The sequence below is a fragment of the Falco cherrug genome, chromosome 5 (genome assembly GCF_023634085.1).
Source record: "Falco cherrug isolate bFalChe1 chromosome 5, bFalChe1.pri, whole genome shotgun sequence".
Lineage (NCBI taxonomy): Eukaryota > Metazoa > Chordata > Aves > Falconiformes > Falconidae > Falco > Falco cherrug.
In genome coordinates this window covers 82,080,670-82,102,305 of record NC_073701.1, presented here as the reverse complement: position 1 = coordinate 82,102,305, position 21,636 = coordinate 82,080,670, and the positions used below count along the sequence as shown (strand labels likewise).

At 40.5% G+C, this 21,636-nt stretch overlaps 1 protein-coding gene across 5 annotated transcripts; it reads right to left on the bottom strand.

Annotated features, from left to right (window-relative positions):
• Positions 1-474: 474 nt before the first annotated feature.
• ING3 (inhibitor of growth family member 3) lies at positions 475-16,296 on the bottom strand. Of its 5 annotated transcripts, XM_055712234.1 has the most exons (13): positions 16,116-16,132; positions 15,877-15,948; positions 11,604-11,710; positions 11,324-11,424; positions 9,924-9,989; positions 8,634-8,730; positions 6,534-6,605; positions 6,113-6,232; positions 4,833-4,990; positions 4,284-4,474; positions 2,926-3,118; positions 2,007-2,045; positions 475-1,368 (listed from the first exon to the last, which is right to left on the bottom strand). In XM_055712234.1, the coding sequence occupies exons 4-13, from the start codon at positions 11,417-11,419 to the stop codon at positions 1,252-1,254; spliced, it is 1,149 nt and encodes a 382-aa protein (XP_055568209.1). In that variant the 5' UTR covers positions 11,420-11,424; positions 11,604-11,710; positions 15,877-15,948; positions 16,116-16,132; the 3' UTR covers positions 475-1,251. The 5 variants fall into 5 exon arrangements, with proteins under 5 accessions (XP_055568209.1, XP_055568206.1, XP_055568207.1 ...); XM_055712231.1 differs by lacking the exon at positions 11,604-11,710 and having other exon boundaries at positions 16,116-16,296; XM_055712232.1 differs by lacking the exon at positions 11,604-11,710 and having other exon boundaries at positions 4,833-4,891; positions 16,116-16,296.
• Positions 16,297-21,636: the final 5,340 nt, after the last annotated feature.

The following is a 21,636-nucleotide window of genomic DNA, read 5'->3' as shown; positions in this document are numbered from 1 at the left end:
GGATGAACTAACTCCCTTTTTTCTTTCCTGAAGTGTGTGTTGGTTTATACATGAAAACCACTCTCCAGGAAGGAATACGGTCACTGCAAGACACTCTTACTATGGTTCTCTTCTCCCCTTCCCATTTCCATACGTGCCATTTCCATACATACCATGCAGACAGGAAGGCAATCCTGTCTGTAGGTATCTCTTGACATGGTAGGAATCCTTTTTTTTTTTTTAATTACATGGAAAACAGAACTTTTGTGCCCATTTAAGCAGGTGTCACTGATTGCTCGGAGACAGACACATCAAAGCAAATACATTTCAGCATTTGCCTACGTATGTATTAGTTACCCACCCATGAGAGAAATGTCCTCCTGTGCAACCATCCTCCACATGGGTCACGTACAGGAATTTCTTATGCAAACTCAGCTGTGTTCCTCTGATATCATTTCAGGGACAAACCTTTTTTTGACAAATGTACGGAAAACATTATTTCAGGAGTTGAGGTTGTTTTATTGTAACACCTAATACAATTCAAATTTAAAGGATTACTTGCACAAAAAAATAAACACATTTGGTATAAAAATTTATCATCACTTTAACACCTTTTTTTCCTCTTATGGCCTGCACCTTCTCTGGAGCAGAAACATATAAAGACTAATGGCACAAGTTTGTTTTATTCTACAGCATTTTTTTTGCTTTTACATACTCAAGTACCCTAGAGGACAACAGCCCGCTGTATACAAGAACCATTTTCTTCAGCCTGCTGAATTAAGTTTCATAAAGAACCAAAGCTATAAAGGCATTTTAAAAACCATTGTCTCTTTTTTTTTTCAGAAGCACTGACTTTTTGCACCATTTATATACATAGTGTTACATAACAGCTCTTGAGTACAGTACATGCAGCAGAATATATCTGTTGTATATAAAACATACATTTAAAATCTTGATTTATCGGAATTTTTGGAAGATTGAGTAATTGTAGAATGCCCACTGCTTAGAGAAAATGGTTTGATAGTACAAATGTCTGCATATGCTGGCCACTGGAACAATCCAAGGCTCACTGGAATAGTATCCGTAGCACATCAATGTGCATAAATAATTTACTTACAATATTAAAACACAACTAGCAAAATCAATAGTTCAAGATCTTACGACTGCTATGTTAACCCTTAAGTGGTTGCAAGGAAGTGTGGTGGGATTCCTCCCCCTCCCAAGTCCTCTATAAAACCTTTAGTATGTAATTTGTTTTCCAGATGAAGAAACTTATTTATGTCTACTGCCTCTTCTCTTCATTGCAGCCGTACACTGTGGACAGAACCATTTCCCTTTCGGTGCTTCTGTCAGTCCAACACATCCATAGTGGAACCACTCAATAGGGCACTATAAAAGCAGAATTAAAGAGAAGGTTTGGGATCTGGGGTTTTTTCAAAATACCTATCACAAATACAATACTGTGAAAATGAAGTATTAGTAAAAAGCAGAGATTTTGCTACTCACACAAAGTCACAGGGCAAACAAGAAGAGAGGAGGATTTAAGACCCGAAAATATATTCAACGGACTAAGGAAAGTTACAATTCTAGGAGTCACATATGGACTCATTAACAGCAAAAAAAGTATGTTGTGCTTTGAAATATTCAGTTTGTCAACACTAAGTGACACAAAAGTCATCACTCACTCCTGTTTAAATGTAGTATCTCAGTAAATACATGATTACATTCAACTGTTTTTTTACAACTATTTTACTTGAAGGGGACAACCGATAACAGTAGTGACATAGCTACAAATTCTCAGAAATAAAGGGCATTTTAAAGATATCAAACGTTCCCAGTAAAGGGTGAAGCCTTCTAAAAGAACCTGAACAGTGGGGACAGATGAGAAGTTTCCTGAAGAACAGTTCAACGCATGTGCACGTCACTCTAAAGCTGTACTCCAACGCTAACTCTAAAGAAAAGTAACTCCTGCAACCAATAGTTACATGCACAAGCCTCCCATGAGTCTTTTGAACGTTGTTACTTACATCTTGGTTATCACAGCCTACCATTTCACCATAGGACACCTAGCAAACAAGAAACAAAAACCTTATTAATAGTTATATTAGTAATGAAAAGCAATCAATGTTTTCAAAAGGCTAAAGTTCAAGTTTCTTCCTTTGAGGAGTTTTTCCATTAAACAGCAGCAACATTTTGATTTTTCTTTTGTTACACAACCCAAAGAACCCAAAGTTCATAGAAAATTGATTTTCAAAATTTTTTTATGCAAAAAAGAAAAGCAAAGATACTTCCTGCATATTTTAGGTTGGATAAAAAAAGGTCAGTATTCAAAACCTGAATGAAGCGCATTTTGCTCTAAATAGTACTCGGCACACTATCAGCCCAGTTTTCCAGATTATATTGATGTTTCCCTTGCATACATGACAATTTCAAGCACTTTATTTGAAACAATCAAATATTTTCAAGACAATTACAGAAGTCTATAAACTCTGAAAAATGCCAACACCCTTAAAAATCTTTAAGAACAGGCATTTTTACAATCAAAGTTTCTCATGTTGTCATTCAGTCTCACAAGTTTCTGGATAGCTTTTGTTTCGGGATCATTTGCTGGGTTTTTTTAAAGGAAAGTAGGGGAGATCAGGCCAATTCCTCACTAACTTTAATATTTTAACTACATTCACTGTGAACCTATTCAATTTTTAATTGAGTTATTCCTGAATTCATTGAAAGATTTAAAACTCTCTAAGCATGTCACATCACCAGAAAACTTCCTTGGTTTTAGCTTCAACAGTTGAATTTATTATTCATATCAGCAGTAAGTAAATAAAAACATATCAGAATTTCAAGACTGCAACAGAATGTTTTTAAATTAGCAATCAGAGAAGGAAGTTCAGCTGCAACGAAATAGCAGCTGTAGCTGTGTTTCGGGTTGGAAGCCATCCTTACCTGATTACAAATACAGTAACGTGGCTCATTTGGATCATAAGTCCAGTCAACCTGGCTATTAGAATCGGTCTCTGGTATTACTGCTGTTTGCTGAGAGAGTTCTTGTGCCAGTGCAGATGAAGAAGAACACGATGATAGAGAGGAAGAAGAGGAAGATGATGAGGACTGCTGACTTGAAGATTTGTTGTTGTTTCTGGGGAAGGGTAAAATAAGAAGAAAAAAATAGCATACATCATTTCATTTCCTGCCAAGTGAAAGAATCACTAAGAAAGTACTTTGTTGACTCTGAAATACTGCAGTATGTAAATCCCAAAGCATCATTCCCCAACAGATTTCATTCAACAATTGCAAGAACTGAAATGGACACACTGAATGTTCTTTGGAAAAGAAAACAAGTTGTACCAGCTTACAAATGTGAGCCATGCTATTCTAATCAATTGAATCTAACAGCTTTAAACTGCCAAATACCTTTAATGAACCTTTTTCTTCACAAAATTTTCCAACAACAGCCTTGGTGTCAGGTCCCCATAAAAATTATATTACCAATAAAAGAGGAATTTACATATAAAAAATGTCATATGTCATGTACAATAGATAACTGTTTTGAAGATGACTGATTCTATGTTAATCTCCACTCAAGCATCACTAATGTCTCCATAGAACAGTGACAGAATACAAATTCTAGCTTTTGCTTATAGGTCAGATCTGACACCCAAGATAGAAGCATTTTTCATGTATGGGTAAGATAAAATTACTAACTGAGCTGTGAACACACACAAATTTCTATGAAGAAAAAACCCACAAGTCAGTTTAAAAGGATGGGCATTTTGACACAGGCGCTCTCAAGTACAGCTTGTGTGGATTGCTGTCACAATGTGTTGTGACACTGTGTTGTTTAAAATGTTTTTAAACTTCATTTTAATCAGAAATAAAATTCATTCTGTTTCCTGTCCTAGATGGGCAGCACCAGAAACCACTTTGTGATTATTTGAGAAGTGGCATGAAGCAGATCTCCACATTATTTCAAAATCATCTAAGCCACTGCATGGTAATTCCCCAAATTTGCTTTTAGGGCAAATCTTCTCTCCAGAACACAGAAGAACAAAGGAAGAAACGAGACTATATCACAGAATACAAAGCAAAGCAAGACATTTATTTAAAACCCTGAAGTGAATTTGCTTAAAGAAAAAAAAGACATGAAATGACAAAAGAAGAAAGCCCTGAACTAAAAAAAAAAAAAAATGCTAGCAGGCAATCACTATTTCTGCTGATCCCCCTTCCCACATATATGGCCCATGACCTTTAAAGAAAAGCTTATTGTCTTAAAAGCTGTAATTGCATTCAACAAGAAAACCTACTTGCTTTTTCTGCCACTTCGTGAATCTGTGGTTGATGAACTTAATGTCTGTGTTAATGTAGATGCCAGAGCTGATGATGAATATCCAGTTGAATCTCTGGATAATGAAAATTCTCTTCCAAGCTGAAAATCATTGTTCTTAAATGCTTCATAGCTGGCTTTTAGACTGGATGTTCGTCTTCCTTCCTTCATCTAAAGGAATACTGATATTGTATCAGATTACACAGTAGAGCTCTTACAGAAGACATACCAGGCTGCTAACTGCTAATTATCTGCACAGGATCATTAGTTACCCTGCTAACAAAATGATGTAAATGGTAAAAAGGTGTAAGAATGTCCCACAAGAAAAGCTAGAACATAAGCTGTCCCTTTATGCAAGTTTTATAGGATGAAACTGTAGCATATGAACCCAAATGGTAATATGAGAACGGAATCACACTGCTGAAAGTGATCATGGGAACTCAAATTAAAAAAAAAAAAAAAAAAAAATCACTACTCTTTCTTCTTAATTGATAGCAGATGCAGAATGACAAGAATGTTTTGACATTACCTGTGCTGTGGCTTGCACTGCTTGAGCTGCTGCCATGGTAATTGCACCAGCCCCAGATCCTGAAGATAATGAGCCCAGGTTATATGATGCCAATGGTTGAGAAGAGTTTGTATTGTATGCATTGTTTGAAGAGGATGATGAATTACTGTTTCGACACCCTTGATGAACAGAACACATTTATGAAATTCAAAATGAAACTAAATACCTTTGCATTTTAAGAAGAGTTATACATGACAACCAGTGAAAGAGTCGGAACTCCGTTTATGCATCAGAGCAGTCTGATCATTTGGAAAAAAGTGTAAGACGTTATTTGACACAGCCAGTATTGGCTTAAGAAAAAAAAGTCTGTTGCCCACCTACCCTCACGTGCAAGGACTCCTTTTAGAAAGGCAGTACTCACGATCATATTCAGTTATCAAGGAACAGATGCAGCTGCCATGTCTATAAACCCAACCTCTACTGAAATAATGCTGACTACCGTAACCATTAAGAAGGGAGTAAAAATGTGACTGTACACCTATCCTGCCTCCGAAACTTAAATTCTAAAAACCATAAATCACAGTTGTAATGCAAGATTTCCATGACCACCTACAGACTGCTCAAACAGTTACATTTTATGCACCATCTCATGTGCAGTTCCTTCAAAACAGAAGTAAAATGGGTATGTACTGAAACTGATCAACAGTACTTAATTCCAAAGCGTAAGGTAATTTACTTACTGTAACCTCTCACCATCTTTTATTTTCAGAAAAGAAACTATGAAACACCCTAATTTTGAAAATGGGCAGAAAGTCGTGGCTTTTTGTTTTCATATTACTCAAAAAGACTTCTCACCTCTTTTGAAATAGACAACACATGGAAGAATTTTATTTTATTGTAGCCAAATGCCATGTTAGACCAACTCTTAAAAAAAAAGCGTGAAAATTCTTTTCCCTTGCTTTGGAAAATGTTGCATGTGTTTCTTTTTCCCGAAATAATCATGCATTGATCTCTTATACTTCTGCTACTGGCTGAATTAAACTGTACTGCGACCTTCTTCCAAGCAGCGTAAATAAAAGGAAAGATGCAACATGCTCCTGTTAAATGACAACAAAGCTGTTGTGCTCCATGGACAACACAGATGAGTAACAATGTTTGCAAATTCTCACATTTCAAATGACCAAAAAATCCCAGAGGAAAGGGTATAAGCCTCTGATTTCAAAAGACAGTAACTCACAAATATAATTGAGTTTCTCATCTTCCGATTAAAAAGCAGTAAAATCCACGACAATTAAGATTACCTGGTGTATTTTCTTTAGAAGCATCTGAAGTCAGGGTAGATAGAAGAGCTTCAGATTTAAACTTCTTTTCAGGAGCGTGATCTGTTGCACCATGGTGCGAAGATGGATTGTTTCTCCTTTCTAAATGAAACAAATGAAGGGAACTTAAATGTAAAAACTTTCCAGCTTGAAAGTCAAACTATAACTAAAGACCTTAAAACAGCACTTCCAACTAATTTCCACCAGTTTTCATTATTATTTCATTCTTGCACTTCTTCTGAATAGGCACGATTATCATTGAATTATGTCTTCCCCCCCCCCCCCCCCCCATGTCTGGAGAAAAAGAAAAAAGTTGCAAACATTTTTTTTCCCTAACACTACTCAACTACTCAAAATAAGCAAACATAAAGAGTGGACATGTTCTTAAGTCTCAAATACTTACTCTCTACTGGAGTGTGAGAATGGGCGTGATGGTTATTCACAGGCTGTGATGGTGTATCCAGCTCCAGAGACCCTATGAGGGAGGTAAAAAGGATAGGTTTTGACTTTTAGATACTAAATGGATCTTTTTAATATTAACCAAATCACTATTTTTAATAGAATAGAAAAACAGAAGGGGTTTTGCTAGAGTTGAAACCCTTCCTTTGTACAACCAGGAGGCAGTGAGAATAACAGTTTTAAAATAAAAACTGGTGACTACTGCTGTTCAACTGTTGAAATAGGAAGTTAAAATCAAGGCCAATATGGAGAACAAATAACATTGTTCTCAACATGCCACTTATTCAAATGAGCTGCACACAAGCTGCTGATAGTTTGAGAATGCTGCACCAAAAATACTGACAATCTATACCAACGCGAATTGAAAAGACAATTGTAACAGGTAAACTATATTAACGAGGTATCTTGTCCCACTGAGTCTGTCTTGTCAGATGGAGTCAAAGCACACAAGCACTGGCAACGTTTGTCAAGATGATCTAACATTCAACAGGAAGGGATCTGGATCATTACCCAAATTTTCTTAGTATGCAAAATACACAGAGCAACAATTCAATGAAGGCGGGGGTTGGAGGGGGAAGGCAGCGGGGCACAAATTCAAGTCCATGTCTAAGACTAATATTTCTTCTAATGTGAGGCTAAACAATCACAGCATGGGAGAGACTCTGACCATAAATTTCCATCAGCCCAATACACAACAATTTGTGTATGAATCTTTGACAAAAAGATTTTGAACTAGCTGCAAAACCTACCAACTTACATTTATACAAAAGACAACTCAAGTAAGTAATTACTCATTTTTCAAAATCTGTAGCTTTGACATTTCTTCACCTCTTTCAGTGCTTTCAAAAAGTACACGAATGTATTGACAAAAGTTTAAAGAAAATTATTCTAAAAGAGGTTCAAAGCATAAGGAGACATTTTGGCTGAGCTGACATTAACTGTTATGAACTAGTCCAAAGGTTGCCCTCTGGCGGAACCTCAACTGCATGGATTTACTCTGAAAGCCAAAAATGTTAAGAGGCTTCTACTTTTCACTTAATTAAAAAAAAAAAAAAAACAAAACAACAACAAAACAAAACCAAGCAACCTTAAAGATGCAACATGCAATCTGGTACCTTTCTGTTTTGAATTCTTGAAACTCTACCTACCTTACCAAACACACAGCTCAACTGAAGGCAGTATCTCATCTTAAACCTGCAGCTGGGAGTCCTTTTCTGTAGTTGCTAGTCCAATAAAAGCACTTACTTTGCAGTTCTCTTTTTGTGCCTGTTATTTGTAATAGCAATTACAAATAAAATATCCAAAAACTCCCAGCTTTTTGACAAAGCTGCACAAAGTTCAAAGAAAGACTAGTTATTCCTAATCTCAAGTGATTTAGATCACCTTTCACTACCCTTGGATACGAGAACAGTCACTGCCTCTTAGCTCTGTAATCACAGCAGTTAAATCAATTTTTAAATTAATCATGATTACATTTGAACTTGATATCTAGATGTTTTGCTGTATTTGTTAAGCATGCAGGTTTCTTACCCAAAATGCTTCTCCCTCGCTACCCTATTACAAAACAACCCATTCTCTCCCCTTCGGGAAAAGAAAACCACTGAGTACCGAACTTTACTTGACATCCCACACCTGTAACTAAAATAATGACCCTCCTCAACTTGGTGGCAATCAATTCAAGTAAGAAATGGTACACTTTTAACTAGGTAGGTGGCAAGCTTAGGCTGAAGTACTTGTCTGAATACCTACAGTCATTAAAAACAGGTTCAAAGAATTATGTACCTTACTGTAACAATTCGTAAGTGCAACAGTTGTGCAAAAAAAAATAAATTCTAATTGCTCAGTTGTATTTTGACTTCACCGATAAAAATTGAGGTTGAAACTAAAATTTCAGAATCAGTGACTGATGAAAAGCATGCAGGGTAAAACACAATTCTGAAACAAGTGGAAATACTGCTGGCCACAAACAAGTGGTACAATATTTCAATTTTGTAAATTGACAGAAAAATCTGTCAAGTCCTTAAAGAAAATAATGTATACTTACGTCTCTCTAATATTTCTGTAATTCCAGCATTATCTGCTTCAAGTTCCATTTTAAATTTAGCAAGTTCCTGGTCCAATTTTCTCAAATGACGGTCTACCTGTTTTTGAGACAAAGCACCAATAAATACCATCCAGCTCCGGAACATGAGTATGAACATCCTTAATCTCAGGATCACTAAATATTTCCTATCCAGCAACTCTCTGCCGTGCTGTACTAAGCATGTATAAGACCGCTAAGAAGCATAACTACTCAGTCACCTACATTTCCCTAACTCCGCTGAGATACTAGAGTTAACACCAAAATAGCACTGTTGCTCCCAAGCTGTGAAGTCAATCACAGGATACAAGAAGGCTACATATTGGCTCAGCAGCTAGAAGCCCTCCTCTTACTGCAGCTGACATTCCAAGGCACGGTGTTAAAGTGGGGTTTTTTGAGGAAAAAAAAGGCGAGGAGGACTTGGGGATACTGTGGGTATGCTACAGAAAGGGGAAGAGAAAGAACATGCACTTTAGAAGAGGCTGCGCAGCATTGGGGAAATTGCAAGTTCACTGAGTTGCAATCTCTATGCCATGCCACTATACACACCAGTAAACCTAAGTATTGAGTAAAGGGGTCTCTAAACTGGAAGTGTAAAGACTCCTGTGCGTTTGAGTAAACTATGACTTGCTCCTGGGTACTGAAAATTAACAGTAACAAAAAAACCTGAACTTCATTTCATGGGAAGAGACACAATGTTCCAATGCTTTCTTCATCTAAAGTCATACAGCAGAATGTACCTGTCCCTAAACTATTAAAAACTGAGCAATTTTTTGCAGTTACCAACTAACCAAGAGAGAGGGTAAGTTCCAATTTTTTGAACTTCTGGTTATCTGAAGTGAAATTAAAGCAGACAAGAAATAATTGGTTTATGTTTACTATGTCCTAGTGCAGTCTGACTTGCAGGTTCTATTCTCTAAGAAAATGTAAAATAAAGATACTTAAAATTCAAAATACACATGCTATAAGGAAGTGAAACCTGCTTGCAGTATCTTTGAAAAAAATAATAAATGAAACTAAAACAAAACCAACATGCACAAAAACCTTATGATTTCTAAAATTATTCCTGTATGTTTTGTATTTAAGTGACACTACTCATAGCAACAAATATGAAATGCTTCTTTCACCAATAAAAACATCTGTATGTAGCTGGCATAACAGTACAGGCTGCACTGTTGTAGTGCTTATCAAAATGTTTATAAGTCCTTAGGGCACAAATTTAGGTAGTTCACCACAAGCCTTCTGTCCACTTACCAAATCATATATTTGATTAGCCAATTGCACTTTTTCATCTGCGTCTTCCAAAGCCTTGTAATAATCCTGTTATAAAGAGAATTTTTTTCAAATTATTAATTTCGCTCATTTTAAGCTTTGTTATTCAGCGCAAAATGTAAGTTACAAGGAGAAATGCAAGTCAGTTTTCAGAAAGAGTATGAAACTCTACTGTAAACAACAATCAGCTGAATTTAGATGAGAGATATAATACGTATCAATTTACTGTCTGTGCCTTAGAAAAAGCCAAACTACAAGATATGGACACTTCCTCCTTAGATTTCTGCAAGAAATGCTACAAGAAAAGAAACAATCTATACAGCATAAGGTTACAGATTCAAAATGAGACTGTATTTCACGTCATATGGAACTTTAGGACCACCACAGATACTATCACCCTTCAAAATTATGCTAACAAGTACTGTGAGGGGAGGCCTTTCCAACACTGTAGTTAAACAGACATAATGATGTACATAATTTAAATTATTTTAAAATACATAATTCATAAATGTATAATAATTTGACTAAAGCAATCCAATTTTAAACTCTGCTCTAACTAATGAAAATCCACAAACAAAACCTTTTTTTTATAAGTATGTCTGCACATGTTTTTACTCTAGATTTAAACAGGTTTATGTGCCTTTTTATTCTCAATTTCCACTAAAGAGTATCTTGCTTAGGTGAAAACTTGAAATTTTGGTAAAACTAAAGTCAAAAGCAAATTTTTCGTTTATGCCAGGGAAGTCAGAGCTTTGACTTTTTCTTTTTTTAAATATATCAATCTGTTTGTATTAACTAAAGAAAAAAACACCTTGGCCAAATAAGGGACTGAAGTAGCAAGTAGAAGACTACAGAGGAGTTTCTCCTGAAAAAATGATGGACTACCTTGCTAACAATACCATGACCAATGCCCAAGTGTTGAAGGATAAAACAGAACACATCCACCTTCTTATTTCTCCCCTGCTAAAGCTACATATACCATATGTATAACACATACAAGGACATAGGCAGAATCACAGGAAATGCTGAAGCTAAGCTTGAAAAATATCACCTAAAAGAAAGCTAATTAGCTTACACAACTCCATGTCACACAAGCAGAAACAAAACATCTGAGCTAAAATTTAGTACCTGGTTTCCTCACCATTTCAGGATCATAATTTTTAAAATGCTAGCAAATACTGGGTAAAACTTGAGAGAAATGCTTCATCAAAGAAACTTTTCAGTAATTTTTCCCCTCCTAGGTAGTTTTATCCATCTCTGTGAAAGCCCAAGGGAAGTCACAGTTCTGAACACTTAAGTCTCCATCAATCATAAGCTATTTTTTTCTAAGGTTCTTTTTGTTTGCAAAATAAAAGTGTGATCCACTCCTGTGATATCCTTACTTTTTTGATTGATGTCATTTGTTCTTCTCTCCATTCAGGTTTGTTTTTCTTTGCATTCATAAAAAATTCATTTACCCTCTGCTCAAGCTGATCCATTGCATCTGCAGCACAGGAAAAAATTAAGATAAACGTTATCTTCTCATGTACATAAACATTATGAAATAAGGTGGAATTTTTTTCTTAAACAAAGTTGACAGGACTGAGGTGCAAACTATCAGAGGAAAAAAAAAACAAAACCAAAACAACCAAGTGACAGTGGACTGAGAAGGGAAATACTTACCTTAATTTCCAAGAAGCAGAATTGCATTCTGGTAGGATTCTCATCAAGGTTCTTGTGCTCTCCAGCATGGGACAGGCAGGACTCCAAGTTCTAAAGGTTTTTTGTCCCTAAGAGCAGTGGTAGTGACTTAAAGCACGACCCAAACTCCTCACCCAGGGCTCTAGACTGCTGATTTTGGAACATTCTAGCCAGTTACAAACTGAGCAGGAAACAAAATGTTCTCCTAAGAGAAACAGTCAAATACAAAACCAAATAATTGAAAAAATTAGTGCCTCAAAAAGGTAGAGCAACTGAAGAGTCAAGTCACTGCCTTTAATTCAAGGCTCTCTCCACTGTATGTACTGCTAGGAAGGGCGAGGGCAAATTGGAAGCACTCACAAAGTTATTCCCCCCACCCCCACAGGGTAGCACTAAGGGATATATGCACTGATGAAACACTATTTGGACAGGATTCTCACTTGCATGAAGTTGAGAAGTATCGTAAGGAAAAAATAAAATCACTAATTCTCTAACATTAACTATTGTAAGAAAGGAAAATGTCAGCCACAAGTTATTTGTTTCATTGTTTACTGAGATGGGAACAAGGATTCCCTTCCCTTTCCTTCCTTCAAAAAAAAAAACCAAAAACAAACCAAGAAACTCAACACTGAGTTTAATATTTCAACAGCTGGACACCTGTGCATGCAACAGCTTGCATATTTTTCCAAACGCACACAGCTCCCTCGGTCAAATTGGCTTTGATAGCCTTGCTAGTCTCAGGACAGATGACAGTACTGAAAATGTTTTTCACAGCACTCTCAGTAATACTGTCCAGATAGCAGTTTCAAATCAAACATGACAATGCACCAGCTACCTACAGACTTCAGGCTCTGGGTGTAAAACACGTAAGATACTTTCAGAAACCACCATTAAAACTGGATCACACGATGGGCATCATCCTTTACCAAAAAAAAAAAAAGAAGAAAAAGTAAACTAACTAATTCAAGAAACTCATGAATTCCCAGGTATGATAAACTCTTCAAATCCAGTGGAGCCCATTTCACAATCTGTGAAAATTCAAAGCTAGAAATAACTGTTCATGTAAAGAACCAACAATCATTCATACTAAATGATAAAAAACATTCATCGGGTTTCCCTGTGCTGAGAATGTCCAGCATCAAAACCAAGAGCAATCTAACAACTGACCAGCCAGAGCTCAATCCCAAGGCAAACCGTTGTGACATAGGCTCACATCAACTTTACTTAGACAAACAAAGTAGTCAAACCGTTTTGGCATAAAAAAAGGTTAAAGATGAGAGAACCTGTACAATGAGCACTTTCAGCTTGCACTGTGCTCTTCAGAGCAAAGTTTAGAAAGCCTGAACATCAAGGAAGCCTGCACACACTCCACGTGGAGGCTGCTAAAAGCTTTGTTCTTTGACCAAATGACTTTAATTTGGTCCATAAAGCCAAGAGACACAAATGTTCCATCTCTGATTCCCAGAGGGCAAACAGTTAGGTGATAGCTATTCTAATAGCTCCAAAGATGTGAAAAGAAAAAAAAAAATAAAAAAATCAGTCTTACATCTTCATTTTTTACTGAGTATACCTATATCAGCCTGTGTAAGACTGCCCAAGGGAAAACTTCCACAGAAACCTGGTCTCTCCTGGAAAGGCAGAAACAACAAAAGGGAATGCAGGTCAGATCTATTATGAATTCTAATTATCTATATGAAAAGTTCTCTCTGGTATGTTCAGGTTCCTTCACCTTTTCTCCTCCCCTACCTTTTTAATCCAACTGTGATACTATATTCTGAGACACCAATCTCTTAGATAAGATTTCCCAAGAGAGTTGCCAGAAACTCTATCAGGAGAGAGGCCTTTTTCCAGACCTTGACATTTTACCATGGAGGTCTGATAATCCATAATCTGAATTTAGAGAAACATATTTTATCCTCCATGTGGAACTCAGTTAAAGCGCAAGAGTCAAATCGCAGCTCAGATGGTCTTTACTTTTCCCACAGCAGTCTTAATCAGGACATACAACAGGTACAGCTGGTTTATTATTTCTTCTAACAACAAACAGCAGCACCTGCCCCTTCAGATGTCCACGTGGTCCAAACAGGACAGACTATAACATCAACATTGACTCTAAAACCCAGCAGCACAGTTATCTCTTAATTACAACTCATACAGGTTTCTGGGACAGCATCACTCATCGAAGTGCTGTTTTCAAGTACTTCAGAGATACTGAATATTCACAGCAAGTCACTGTCACAGCATGAGAACAACTTCCACCTTTGTATGTAGTATTCAAAGGGCAGTTTGGCAACTGATGTTGAAGAGATGCTAGTCCAGAAGTTTCATAAATGCCTTTGGATGCTTTATCACTCATTGTGCAAGAATTGCAGAAGTACCAAGCTCCAAGAGAACTTTTCTCTGGGCCTAAGGTTGACCTTAGTATACAATATCCAGTGCTATTTGCTACTTCCAGTAATATAATGTGGAGTGTTATTTGCCGCTTCCAGTTAAAGCAGAGGAAATTATGCTGCTGCAACTCTGGCGGTGCTAGTTGGCTCAGTTCTGAAACACACTTCAAAAAAAGTAATAGCTTTTTTGCCTCCCTACCGCACAAAAGTAACATTTGTGAACTTGCTCTGAACTACCTAAGCCAGTGAGCTGCTCGCTCCCTCTCCTGGTGTGCCTCAGCAACTGTTGGTTCAGAGGTGCTACCTCCCAAGAGGAGCCATTGCTCTGTTCCCACAGCTTCAAGTGCGGAATCCAAGACAGCACTTGGGCCATAGTATACAAAAACATCCTACAGCCAGCTAAACACGTTTCAATAGCCTGTTAAACAGACCCGCTGGGTCCACTGAAGTAAACAGCCAAGGGAAAGCCTGAGCCCACACTTCAATGTATTGCAGGTTAAACTATCATTTTCAAGAATTCCTGTACGGCATTCACTTGTTATTTCAATCCTTGCTCCTTCTCTCATTCTTCTTTACAGTGGTCTGACCCTCCTGTATTGGTGATTCCTCTCATCTTTTGTGCAGTAAGTTTCATGAACAGAGACCTTTGTACCACAGTTAGAGATAAACGTATTAATCAAACACATCAAACGACAGCAACACCTAACCAGGTGTTACAGGACACCTATGTCCCAGACAAGATCGCATCAGAAAAGAAGAAAACGCAACGTGTCCTTAAAACAGCATAAGGCAGTGGATTATATGAGGATATAAGCAGAGATATTCCCTGGAGGCATTTAGAAGATGTGTAGGTGTGGCACTTAAGATGACACAGGTGAACTTCGCAGTATTAAGTTTACGATTGGAACGGATGATTGTGAAGGTCCTTCCCAACCTAAATAATTCTGCAGTCCCATACACAGTGATCTACAAAGAAACCTAAAGCAGACTGCGTATGAGGTTACTTGTCAGCCAGGGCACACACGGCTGAGCAAGAAGCACCTTCACGTTCGCTATTACGAGGGGAGCTGGCCAGGAAGTTTCAGAGACAGCACGCCGCTACCCGCCAAAGGAGTGGGACATAACTCACGCTCCAAACCACCATCACTGCTCTTAGGGATCAAAAATCTAAAGAGTTTGGGACGTGCCACCGAAAATGCCTCTGGGAGCAGCACAAGCCCAGGAGCGAAACTCCTGTCAGGCCCTACTCGCGCCGAGGCGCGGCTGCGGGCCGGGGCCGGGCTGGGAGCGGGCGGCTCGGCAAGGTCGCGGCTCGGCGCCGCCGGCGGACACGGCGCCAGCCCAGCGCGCCCCGCCCCTCGCCGCGTGCCGGCGGCTCCCCGCGCGGCGCCGGGCCTCCGCAGCGCCGCCTCCCGCCGCCGCGGCCACTGCACCGCGCCGCCGGCCCGCAGGAGACGACGCCAGGCGCCCGGTGCCGACGAGGCGCGCCCGACCTTCAGCTCCGCAGCGGCGCTGCCGGAGCGCCGGGCGCGGGGTGGGAAAGGGGCGCGGAGGCCCCGGGCCGGCCCGCGGGGCGGTGGCGGGGAGCGGAGCTGCCCGCACAAGTCGGAGCGCCCCGGCGGCGCCACCTCGCCCCCGGCTTCCCTCCTCCGCCTCCTCCTTCGCCTCCTCCTCCTTCTCCTTCGCCTCCTCCTCCTTCTCCTTCGCCTCCACCCGCCTCCCCACACCGCGGGCCCGCGGCTGGGCGCGGCGATGGAGCCGGTGCCCGCGGCCGCCCCCCGCTGGCGGGGCGGGGCGGGGCGGGCGCGCGCGGGGCGCGGGGAGGGGAGGGGGCGGGCAGAGCGGAGGGGGCGGGACTCACGTACTCTGCACCTGCAGGTCCATCTCGCGCATCTCGGTGAACCTGTCGCGCAGATCCATGGGAAGCTGCTCGATCACTGCAGGGACACGGGGGAGCGGGGAGAGAGGGAGGGAGGGAGGAAGACAGTCAGTCACTCACCGCCGTGGGGGAGGGGGGGCGCCGCCTCTTCGCCGCGGCTCCCCCCCGGCTCCCCCCCACCGGCCGTGCCCGGCCGCCCGGCACCCCAGTCCCGCACACACTCACTCTCCAGATAGTCCTCCAGATACAGCATGGCGGCGGCCGGGCCAGCGCCAAGGGGCTTCTCGCTAACGGGGGCTCGTCCCTTCCAATATGGCGCCGCCGCCGCCAACAACAGCAGCTCGACTCAGCGAAAACAACATTGGCGGCTGACGGCGCTCGCCCCGGCCGCGCCGCGATTGGCTGCCCGCGCCGCTGACGCACACCGTGGCTCGCGCTCTCCCGCACGGCTTCACGGGAAACGCAGTCTGGGCGCGGGCAGGCGGCGGGAAACTGCATGTGCCGGCATGCACCGCGGCGGCCGCGCCTCCCTCCCGCCCTGCCCGCGAGGCCCCGCGGGGGCTGAGGCGGCGCCCGCGGACGGCTCCGGCGCGCTCGGTGCTGCACGGCCTTGGTCACTTCGGCCAGGCTGGGGCCCTGGAGGCGCACCCGCCCTGCGGGATCCGTGCGGTTTTCCCCAGGGAGCGCCCTCCCTCCCTGCCGACCGCCGCCTTGCCAGGCGAAGTCGGGCCGTGCGGCTGCCGGCCCCGGCCGAGGGTCGCCCGCCTCGGGCAGCCGCGCCGCACCTCTGGCGGAGAGAAGGGAGAAGCTCGCAGCTTTTGCATCAGACTTATGTTCTCGTTTATTTATCCGTTATTTTTATATGCTCACAGCTGGTAACAGCGCATTAAAAAAAAAACAAACAAAAAAAATTACCCTGCTAATGAAATTACTCTTTACTTTGTGTCTTCTTGTGAGTGACCCAAAGCAAAAAAGCTGCTCTGTTCGAGATACACCAGTAGTATATACCTACCTATCTATCTGTCTATCTATATATGTACGCTACACGGGTAGTAACAACAGTACAGGCACACGAGAGCATAACCAGCTGCGGGCTTTGGAACTACTGTTCAGGAGTAGGAAAAAATAATTATCAGGTAGTAATGATTGCAATCCATTTGCAATACTTCTTAGTGTAATTTATTTTTTAAATGTTTGAGGCTGAGGTTTTTCACGCAGTTTCAATCCCCCAAATAGCTTATTTCATCCTTCTGTCACTATCTTATATTCCTTGCTCTAATCATGGACTGGTGCTTTTACCCAGATTTGGTTCTTGACTGGGAGAAGGAGTTTGTGTGATGTCAGGTGTAGGTACAGGAGCATAAGAACTGCAGTAGGATAGGCTAGCTTCCCACCATGTTTTTTATAGCCTTTTCATGTTCTCATCTGTGCCATATACATCCAAACAAGGAAAGAAAGTATATGTTTACGTCAAGCCTAAGTAAAAATCTGTGTGGGATGTTTTTGAGTGTCAGGGTCAATGGAGCATGGCGTTCTTTTCTCATGTTTTAAGTTCGAATGTTGTGAACAGTTAACTAGCTAAGGATGACTGAACTTTGGGAACTGAAGCATAAATTTTGTGTGTAGCATTTATGAAGACTGATGTTAGCTATGGCTCAAATACATAGGGTCTAGATGGATTTTTTTGTTGGTTTTTTTGTTGGTTTTTTTATTCCTGTGTCATTACAGAGGAAAAAAAAAAAGGTACAGCAATAACTATTAACTTTGCAAAAGAAGTGCTGTGCCAAAGTGATTACTTTCCACACTCGCTCCATCATTAGCTATGTAGCCTCTACTGCCAAAACAGAAATATCAACTAGTCTCATACATACCAATGGACAGTTTTTATATCGTCATTAAGCTCAGTTATCCTTGGTTGAAAGAATCTGTGTATTATTGCTCATACAGATCACTCTTTAATGTAGAACTTTTGACACACTGGTGTAGGAATGATAATATTTTTGGAGTTTTGTGTGAGAAATTGCTTGGCCCCATTTTGTTATGCAGAATACAAGACTGACCCTTCCTGGGAAGATAAATGCCTGCACTTTTATTAAAGTGAAAGGGTTGATGCAGCAAGAGAACTTAGACCATGCAAAAGCACAGCAAAGTAATGACATCCTATATTAATGTAGCAGAAAAGTTAGGTGAATTTAGGGAAATCTGAATTGATGGGGTCACCTTTTATGCTTAGTGGTGTCTTTAATGCTTTTAAAACAACAAAAGAAATTGTCATAGACATGTTTGGGAGCACATTTCATGCAGCCGGATTTTAAGAGAACAATATTGTACACAAATACCATACAAAGACCCCGTTGTTAGAACCGCAACTGGAAAACAGTCATACTGTAAGTTCTTAACGTTTGCTTCACGACCAAAATCCTAAGACAACTAGGACATTGGGACCTTGTGACTTCTTCCATGCTCCAGTTTTCATGCATGAGTTTGCCACATCCTCATCATTGCAAGTTTGGGAATAGCCAGCAAAATCCACACTGAGGGCTATTGTGCAAGGGTATTTTTATCTAGATCTTGTGTGTTGTGGTGCCCAGATGATGTAAACCAAGAAAAACAGCTCCTGTCTCAGTCATTCCCTTTAGTAATAGTATGTGCACTGTCTGCATTAGTGGAAAGGGAAGGTGAAACTCGGGCATACCAGAAGAATGACAAAGACACAACACTATGGGCCTGGTTGTTGTCTTCAAGGTATGAGTGACCCCATTTATACTTCTTGGTTTATTGGAACATGTGAGAGGCTTTTATAAAAATAGGAAGCTGCTTCAAAAATTGTTCATTTTTACAGCAGGGGATTGGAGGGGATTACATAGTAGAATACAAATGAAAATATGATTCAGCTTTATTCAGTGTGTATTGGAAAGCAAGCAGGAGCTTATTTATCTGTCTGTAGTCTTCAGTATTTGATACTGTCACATTTTTCATTTCTGCCAATATTAATTCATATTTTATAGTCTAAATGAGTAACCACACCAACTTCAGTGGAGTTGTGTGTGTAAATGCTGCTTATCATGACATATGGATGGAACTGAGTTTAAACTGACATTTAAGAAGTGATTATCCACTCAGACCATAAAAAATAAACTATTTTTACAATGGAAAACCTCCTGTTGTGTATAAATGTAAAGAATTAACACTATTTAGTGATTAACTTGACTTTTATAACAGCCTCATTAGAACAACTCCTGATAAGGAAGCATGGATTAATGACAGTATTTATTGGGATACAAATACAGTGAAAAAGAACTAAACACCAACTGTGAACTCAAGGTAAAAAGAAACTCAATTTGTGAATTACAATCGACATTGCTCAAAACACTTCTGTACAACAGAACTGCTTAGCACAGGGAAAGAAAGGGAGGCCACAGGAGCTGCCGTTTTCTCCTGTTGATATAATGTTATTAATTTTGATGGCATTTCTCCAGCAAATGTTTCACATAAATCATGTATCATCACTTGAGGCAGAATGATGGCACAAAGGAATATTACAGTTGCCCTGTGATCTACCTAAAGCTAATTGTTTGCATCGGTTTCACTAGTTTTCAACTGGCAGGAAAAAAACTGATTAAAAATATGATTTATGTTCTATTTTACACTTCTCAGATGGGTTTAAGACACTTAAATCATCTGTCTTCTGTCCTTACCCATTCCAGATCTCTGTAACGTCCTTTTTCTATTATTTGATTTCTTCTATCTCTTTGCATGTGTAGGGTTGTTTGACACATCTCTACCTCCATTCTTTCCATCTTTGTATTCCACGTGCTATGACTCTGCTGGTCCTTCCCTTCCCTTGTTTCTTCCAGATCCATTTTGTCTTCTAAGCTGTATGATTTCCAGGGCTTTCTGTACCCATTTAGCACTTTCACAGTTGCATATTTTCTTCAGTACTCTGTTTTTCAACTTCGTCTAATCCAGTGTTTCCAGACCTATAGTCCTTATGTTTTGTTTCTTTGATTTCAAGAAGAAATGTTTCTAATGCTTTGCTTCAAAAAAATCAGGAAAGACCTACCTGGCCCATCCTTACACTGACGCTCCAGGTCTCAGCTACTACTGGTAGGTTCCTGCGCTTCAGTTTCTCGTATGGGAGCCTCATTGCCTGTTGCACACAAAGATGGCTGATGCATGCGGTGCAGAAAGGAAACCCTGTCTGTTACGGAGGGCTAGCCTGCTCTCACACAGAACTTTAAGACAGAGTGACAGCAAAGTGGCATCTACCAGTGGTGCAACGGAGCCTCTGCACGACTACAAGCCTGGGTAGCTCTTAAACTACTGGAGAGGAGCAGTTCGCTTTTCTTTGGCACCCACTACCGCCGCACTACAGCAGTCCTGTCTGGCGGGCCAGAATCCATTCACCACAGCGCACTGCTGCGAGCATGTGTTGTCGATCGCAGCATTCCTAGCAGTTTTGTCTGCCAGTGTCAGCATCAGGCCTGCTGGTCTCCTCGCATGCTTTCAACTATTTTATTGTAATTCCTCCCCATTTCCTGTTTGTTGCCTGCTATTTTTCTGCTGTTGCTGCTGTTTTTCCATTCTTTCCAGTCCTCCCAGTCTCGCAGGCCAGCTGTCACTCCCAGCTGCCATGGAGCCCACCGTCTCCCATATTCCACCCCTCCTGCTGCTGTAGGGGCATCACCCACAGCCTCTCTCTCCCTCTGCAGGAAATAGCTATCATTCCTGCTGTACTACACACCATGGCTATTGGAGGACATTAGTTAAATAACTAAATTGTCTTGAGACTGAGCACCATGTAAGGGTTACAGCATGATCATATTTGTTCTGGGCAATCAACTTTATGTAATGGGAAACTCCATCCAAAGCTGAATCCCAGGAAAAAGCTGGGTGAGACTATCAAATACATAATGTTACCCTTATCTAGTGCAGCACTATGCAGAAACTTCACACTTCAATGAAATTATCCTCAAAAGAGCAAGTTTGGCCCAGAAGTATTGTGGCTGGATGGTAATCTGAGAAATTGCTTTGCTTTTCTACTTATTACAAACTCTCTAATTCTGAGATTCACATTCCTATTTCTGGAAACAAATCCATGACCCTAGATAATTAATTTGCTTTAACAGTCAACAGGAAAATGGAACTGCCATTTATCTTTCAGCTTGACTTTGTATACAGACTCAGGCAATTACATCTTCATCTTTTAGTTAATTTTATCTGCTACAGACTCAGTTAAATGTACTTGCAGATTTCAGTTATTTCCTGAAAGTCTGCAGGATATGAGCAATTGCTGTTTATATATTAATCACTGAAATGTTTTATCCTGACTTCCTAAGGAAATAAAGCTTATATGAGCAATGCACATGTTTGTGTGCACACTTCTTTATCTGTCCTTTCACTCTGTCCTGTATCGAATTGACTAATTTCAACCTATCTGAAGGACAGTCGTTCTTTTAGAGATGAATTATGTACTCCTTAAATGCTCTGTTGTCCTTAATAGTTATGGGAGGTTTTTTTTTCCTTTCACAGAGGAAAAGGTTGCAATATGAACCTTCCACCTATTAGACTCAAGAAAATCCACACTCAAGAGGAATGAGTGCCCCAACCATGGAAGAAGCTTCAATTGGGCAACTTAACTTACTAGGCACTGTTGGAAGCCACAAATGGACAAGGAACCAACTTCAGCAGTTTTGCTGCTTGCACAATGTCTGGGTTTGTTCACTTGATTTTCTTAAAATCCTGA